The sequence below is a fragment of the Eschscholzia californica genome, unplaced genomic scaffold (genome assembly GCF_041429995.1).
Source record: "Eschscholzia californica isolate CP2 unplaced genomic scaffold, dmEscCali1.0.p SCAF_3, whole genome shotgun sequence".
Taxonomy (NCBI): Eukaryota; Viridiplantae; Streptophyta; class Magnoliopsida; order Ranunculales; family Papaveraceae; genus Eschscholzia; species Eschscholzia californica.
The window spans coordinates 2,517,314-2,524,679 of record NW_028238420.1 but is presented as its reverse complement, the minus strand read 5'-3'; the positions used below and the strand labels follow the sequence as shown (position 1 = coordinate 2,524,679).

Here is a 7,366-nt window from a genome sequence, read left to right as displayed (position 1 = left end):
CTAATTATAGGGTTAAAGTTGTGTGGAAGTTAAAGTTCGAAATTTAGAAATCAACTTCGTAGATAAAGTTGAGGTAGCAGCAACTCAACAACATACAACAAGAAGTTGAAAAAAGACTAAAGATTACATTTTCTAAGTCAAGTGACTTAATATAAAATAGTCGTCACTGGGTCATATACTGTTGGGCCAATTATTGGCATAGTAAGAAGAGGAGTAAAGAAAATGACCTCTTTCCTTTGACAAAATAAAGTAAAAACAAACTAAAGGGTGTACAGACTCCATGTGAGGCTAGAAAAATGGAGGGAATAAGAAAATCCACCATTATATGTGATTTGTTGTGATTAGCACTTCCCATGATGTGAGGGCTAATTAAACAAAAGACAATTGCTAAGCATCGAGAAAAAATAAGCAAACTTTAGATAGATTTTTTGTGTGGCTCGTTGTGATTCACACTTTCGATGACTTTGATCTACTAAAGAGCGAATCACAACAAACTGTATAAGATTTCTATTCAAAGTCTACTTAGTTTTTCATGTTCCTGTCTTATGATTAATTGTTCAAAATTAATTGAAATTCGACGTGAAGGATCAAATTCGAACCCTAGTTCTCTCTTTAACATTGTTAGAACTTAGAATGAAATCTAGAGTCTATGTAGGATTTTGGCCAGATTTCACCTTTTTTTCTTTTCGACATTCAATCGCTTCTCCTGTTTGATATCTTGAACCCCCTTGTTCTCAACTCTCTCACATGATAGGTAACCATAATACATTAACAACGCTTCTCTAAAGTGTTGTTTGGCGCTCCTTTAGTTACAATTCTCCTTCAAACTTTGCCTCGGCGAATGCAGCAATAAAACTTTCGAGATACGTCTAAAACTACCGATTAATATCGTCCCAGAAATAGAATCGGGTGGTACATTTTCGAGTTGGAAAGGGAGTTTAATATTGAGTGTTCAAAGACTTTTGAGGCAAATAAAAAACAGAGAAAAAAGAAGCAGATCCGAGATCTGCATAGGGTCACATGTGAAGTTGTTATTAATTCTTAGAAGCAAACAACCCCACCACCCTCACTGTTCTTGCCAAATCGATTTTTTCATTGATTTATAAGTTCCCTTTTTTTTTTGATGAAGGAGATTTATAAGTTCCCTTGTAGAAGCAAAATTGCAAAAATAGTACCATTAATTTTGTTAGATCCTTATTAAAGAGATACACCCACTTTGTTAAAGAGATATTAATTTCAGTGACAATATTATTTTTGTATTTTGACACTAATTTTATAAATCAGTCTACAACTTTTTAAATATTATTTCCAAGGACCTACATTTAAGATGATTATATGTGTGACCCCAACCTCTAAAACCTTAAATATATCGCACTCTTAAGTCTTACCTCACTACTGTTGATGATAGAGGAACCTATTGGGTTATGGTGTCTTCTAGTGTTCTAAGCGGAATCTCAGACACCTAATGTCTAACACCAGTATTTCCCAGGATCTCATGCATAAGCTAATAATGATAACTAAGTAAAACTAGTTGCATAAATACCTTTGTTGCTAGTTTTCCTTCGAACATTTCCAATCGCTTTTGAGAAGATCAAGAGCTCCAATTGTAACTCCTCTACTTCGGACACCGAGCAATCACCTTGATCTCCCACCTTGTTGCTAGCTAGAACACCAATGGTGGTTAGATGAAGAATACCTTCTTCTTTGACTAGATAGATAGTTGGGATAATTCTCATTTTTAGACTCTACTTGATGTTATAGAATAAGATAGCTCTTTTGAGAATTCTCCACACCTTATCCAAGTCCAAAGAGACATTATACATAACCCTAGGTTAGAATAAAACCCTAACCAAGTTTCCATGAAGCCCTTTTGAATAAGATTAAGGAAACCACTGAAAATAAAAACTAGTTTAATTTTTCTAGTTTCCCTAAGTGTGGCCGCCCCATGCAAGCCCCTCTTGGACAGATCTGGCCGACCCATTAAAAGCACCCGACTAAGCATGGTCGGCCCCTCTTTTGGGCTCAAAACATCCCTTTGGTACCCCGCCCCAAAATTCCCCCATTCGGGCCTTTTGTACTATCTTTGCCTAAACTTCTTTTAGGCTTTTGGACATGTCTTATGGGTATCAACCATGTATATATGTCTCATCCCTCTAGTCATATCTTCCGATCAAGTTGACACTCTTTGTGTAACCCGTTGTAGGATTCGGACAAAGTTAGCCGCGAATCGCTTCGCGATTCGACGATCGTAGTTGGTTGCTGGCTAAACACTACAATCCTTAAATCATCCGGACTTGATGATCTTCTTCATCAATTGTCCTATCCGACAAATTGCTTGCATTGCAACTTGGTTGAAGGACATCTCCTTCAGAAACTCTATCATTGGCAACCCTTCATCTAAGCGAAAGTTTTCCTTCTCATCACACAAAGGGTCGTCGTCGTCTGCATGATCTGAACATGTGAGAGAAGAGAAATAAGGGCAGAAAAGAAGGAGACAAGAGTGAGAGGAGAGAGAGAAAGAGATTTACTAGTGAGACAAAGAGATAAAGCCATTAGAGAAAGAGAGTTACAAAGAAAAAGATGAGAGAAATGGTGGTGCTGGTAGCGATCGGAAGTAGTGACCAGAGTTGGTGGTCGAAGATGACGAATAAGTTTTTTTACACCAGCAAAATTAATGAAACCCATAATTTTACTTAAAATATTTGTACTTTCCCCAAAGTTGTGTGGGCCCTTGAAAAATGAATAAGGCAAAATGTTAGTTGTTTGCTAATGTGTTTGTCAAATGTAAATAGTAAAATCTCAAACATATTTTTTTTTCTACATGAAAAATTGGAAAATGCGTTGGGCAGAATGTTATTGATTTATCACCGTCAACGTGTTTGTCAATTGTACCGGTAAAATACAAAACACATATCTTTTTCCACAAGACAAATTCAAAATGTCTAGCAAAAAAGATATTTGTCTGAAAATCTACAAGTCGAAATTTTTTTTACATTTGCTTCAACGATTGATATTTTGTGTACGAAGCAAATCTAAAAATGCCTAAACTCTAATGCAAAACGTTAGTTAAAATCTTTATGAGAAACAGTGTTTAGAGAGAGTAAAAAAAATAGAGAATCTCAATTGAGACATCTAGAAAAGAGAATCTCAATCGAGCCTTGATAGACAAGACAATCTGAATTTTTTTCGTGAATTTTGCATTGAAGACGCTTTAAGTTTTATTATCAAATATGAAACAAAAAAAAAGAATAGACAATCAATTACAAATTTTTACAACACAATCACCAATAACATGGTTCAAACTTGAGATACAAGTTTCAACCTTCAAACAGACGAATAAGGTTCGGTGAAAGGATCCCTTAACTTTCACCCCAAAAGAGAAGGGTTCCTTTAAAAAAAAAGGGTAATTTTCAGATAAAAGAGAGCTTCTCTTCATTTAGACGTTCCGGTCTCTTTAAGAACTTCCAGCAACGAAACTCCTCTATAAAAGAAAAGAAATAAAACGTAGAAGATTAGATACAAAAAAAAACAAAAAAGATGAAAATAAAAAGAAAAACAAAAAGATTTAAATCAGACGAAGAGAAAATTGAAAAGTAAATATTATCTTTCGTCTGACAAAACTGTTAACTAGTGGACTAAAATAGTGAAGCGAACAATCTGAACAACAGAATAGGTGGTCGGTGGTATCCTATGGGCCAAAACGGAATTAACCCTAAAAAATGTTAACAAACTATAGTGTGTATAAACAAGTTGTTCAAACTATGAGAGCAATACCTTGATGGCTTGATAGAGCACAATTTTCAAGGCAATAGTGGTTATCATTTCCAGCGTTTTCAAACTCTATACGACATCATCGATTCACGTTTCTTTAAAGAATCTATATCGTGTACACCATTGTGAAAATCCACATTGCATTCACTTGTTTATTCCTCACTTTCTCTCTCCAGAATTAAATCACAGTCCCACTCTGTTAACCCTCACTATACCACGATTTTGCCTTCCCCGTCTTTGAAATCTCTCAATCCATCTACGAAATCAAGAGTAACCCAGATTTTGTTTTGAGGAAATCTAATCTGGGTATGATCTTATTTACCTATGGGTTTTAAAAAACTTCCATTTTCAGACCAACTTTCATATGGTGGTGTTCATACAAAGAGGAAAGTGTTTTCTAGTTTTGGTTTAGGTTTAGGAACTTCACTTATTATTCTTAGTTTGATTTTTCTTTATTGTCCAGTTAATGTATCTTTATTTAATTTTAATCCCATTTTTCAAACTTCTTCTTCTTCTCTTCCTTCATGGCCATTTTCATATTCTAGTACTTCATCTTCTTCTTCTTCATTAGAGTTGCAGAAGAATAAAGAAGAAAAGGTTGAAGCAAAAACGGATCAAAGAAACATCCTAAATGGATCTAGAAATGCAAATATTTCTCAGTTTGAAGGAACACCCCAAAAAGGGAATTTTTCAGTGGGAGTAGAAAATGCTAGGATTCAGAAATCCCATGATGGAGATTCTTCTGAAAATGGGAAAAATGGTACTCTTTTCAGTGGTGAAAAACCCCATGAAGAGAATATTTCAGAGAGGTCTAAAAATTCAAGCTTTTTAGATTTTAATGGAGGGGAGAGAAGTCATGAAGGAAACTCATCTAAGAAGGAGAAAATTGATGGTTTAGGAAGTGAAGGAGTAGCTAATGAGAAAACACAATTGGGAAGTTCAGATATTGATGGAAAAAATTCAAGCTTTTATGGTAATGCAAATCAAATCAATGATGAGAAAAGCCCTAAAAAGAAACCAACTGAAATAGAAAAGATTGAAGATAGTTTGGGTAAAGAAAAAAGGGTTTCAAAGAAAACTGATGAAGAAATCCAAAAAGGGAATTTTAGTGAGAATAGTAAAGTTCTCAATGCTTATAATGGAGATGGGGATTTAAAAGATCTTCCTGATCTATCTGAGAAATGTAATATATTTGAAGGTAAGTGGGTAAGAGATGAAAGAAAACCTTATTATCCTGCTGGTTCTTGTCCTCACATTGATAGGGATTTTGATTGTCACCTTAATGGAAGACCAGATGATGATTTCCTTAGATGGAGATGGCAGCCAAATGACTGTAATATTCCTAGGTAAGATCCCTACTTTTCTCTGCTTTTAGTATTCCATGGAAATTACTAAGAATTGTTCTATTTGAGTTAGGGTAGATGAAACATGAATTAGGTTTCAAAGTTGGTAAATTTGATTGAGTTCTTTTTAACCTATAACGAAATATCCTAATCAAAGTTCGCTTAGATTGAGTAGTAGATGTTTATTAGGAATACAAAAGGTGACACCTTTTACGCGTGAAAAGTGTTAATGTGAACGATCTTCCGAGAGATTCTTGAAGGTTTTTGCAGTGCGAGTGTTTTCGAGACTCTAATAGTATGAGATAAACATTTGATTTCACTCGCCAATTCGTTTTTCATGAGTGATTATTGTATTTGCACTTTCACAGCTTCAATGCAACTGATTTTCTTGAGAGACTACGCGGAAAGAGGCTGATCTTTGTTGGGGATTCTCTGAATCGTAATATGTGGGAGTCATTGGTATGTATGCTCCGCCATGGTGTTGCTGATAAGAAAAGAGTTCACGAGGTTTCAGGAAGAAGCGAGTTCAAAGTACGCGGCTGCTACGCTTTCAGATACGAGGCAAGTTTCCTATATTATGCTTTTAGTAGATTAACAATATAATCCAATTTTTCTTTATTCCGAACTGAAGATGACATTCTTTCTGTTCGCTATTGTTATATTGCAGGATTATAATTGTTCTGTGGACTTCGTGAGTGCTCCATTTCTAGTTAGAGAAAATATCTTTAATGGTCAAAATGGCTCGGTTGAGACTTTAAGATTGGACAAGATGGATATGACAACATCCTCGTATCGTACAGCTGATGTGATAGTCTTCAATACGGGCCACTGGTGGACTCACGAAAAAACCTCTAAAGGGTGAGAATTCCACGATTCTACTAGCAAATACCTGTTCTTTCTTCTTGGGAGTAGCTACGTTCACATCTAAATTCACTGAAGGAGAGATTCTCTCTTTAGATGGAACTTAAATCAGTATACTAGAAACAAACTTACGCTTAATTTCCGATTTGTTATGTATACAGAGAAAACTATTACCAAGAAGGAACACATGTGTACCCAAAACTCGAGGTGATCGACGCTTTCAAGAAGGCTATGATTACCTGGGGTAGATGGATCGACAAGAAAATTGATCCTAAAAGAACGCAAGTTCTTTTCAGAGGGTATTCACCTACACATTTCAGGTAATCTCTCTAGTATTCTATCAACCTTTTTCGTGGAATATGTGCATTATGTGGATTGACCATATTCGTTTTGCTGGTCTAAAATTCAAATGGTGTCCCTAATCTAATATACGGCAAGTATAAAAACACCCAGTATTCATTAATGAACTCGCTTATTTTTAATACTTAATAGTCCATTCCTAGTATTTGTATTTCTGTTTGCCTATGTCGTGCTTGATTATTGACAACTACTGGGTCTTGAGGTCGTAAGGAATTGTAACAGTCTGGGATGACTCGTCTCTTATGATTGGGGGATTTTGACATCCCTTTGCTTGGGGGAGCATCTCGAGACTGGGCTATAGGTGCAAGCTCAAGCCTACTAAATGTTGAGGCCTTTAGGTCGGCTGTGGAGCATCTGCCAAGACAAAACCCTGTACTCAATGGGCTTGGGAGTAGGAGGCAAAAGTGGGGACAATACTGATAACATTTTAGGCTTGGGTCGTCATAACCTAGTAGCTAATTTGTTATATTAGTCTAAAAGTTGTACTCAGAGAATTTTGATCTGGTTGCAGCGGTGGTCAATGGAACTCTGGTGGACAATGCCACAAAGAAACTGACCCCATCTTTAACAACACTTATCTAGCTGAATACCCTCCAAAAATGAAAGTTATCGAAGACGTGATAAAACAGATGAAAATTCCTGTACAGTATTTGAACATAAGTAAGCTTACAGATTACAGAAAAGACGGGCATCCTTCAATATATAGAAAGGAATATAAGACGGAAAAGGAATGGGCCGAAGCTGTTCAATCTCAAGACTGCAGTCATTGGTGCTTGCCCGGAGTTCCTGATACTTGGAACGAGTTATTATACGCTTCACTTCTACAATCAGGTGAAGGATCTTGGAAATACTAAACCAATAGATCTTAGTGTTAATTATTTTGCTAAATTACGATGTCTTTTTCTCTTTCATATCTTCTTCGTCGAGTGACACTTACACGTAATCATAATTGGGTTAGTCAAATACGTTTCTATGTACATTTTTATAGTTAATCTTATATTGAGCCATTGAAGGCCATGAATTTCTTTTGA

General features: G+C 35.8%; 1 protein-coding gene across 1 annotated transcript; it reads left to right on the top strand.

Moving 5' to 3' along the window:
• Positions 1-3,737: 3,737 nt before the first annotated feature.
• Positions 3,738-7,366, top strand: LOC147547645 (protein trichome birefringence-like 2). The gene is made up of 5 exons (XM_086672083.1): positions 3,738-5,117; positions 5,483-5,675; positions 5,782-5,972; positions 6,137-6,295; positions 6,847-7,366. The coding sequence occupies exons 1-5, from the start codon at positions 4,096-4,098 to the stop codon at positions 7,187-7,189; spliced, it is 1,908 nt and encodes a 635-aa protein (XP_086528209.1). The 5' UTR covers positions 3,738-4,095; the 3' UTR covers positions 7,190-7,366.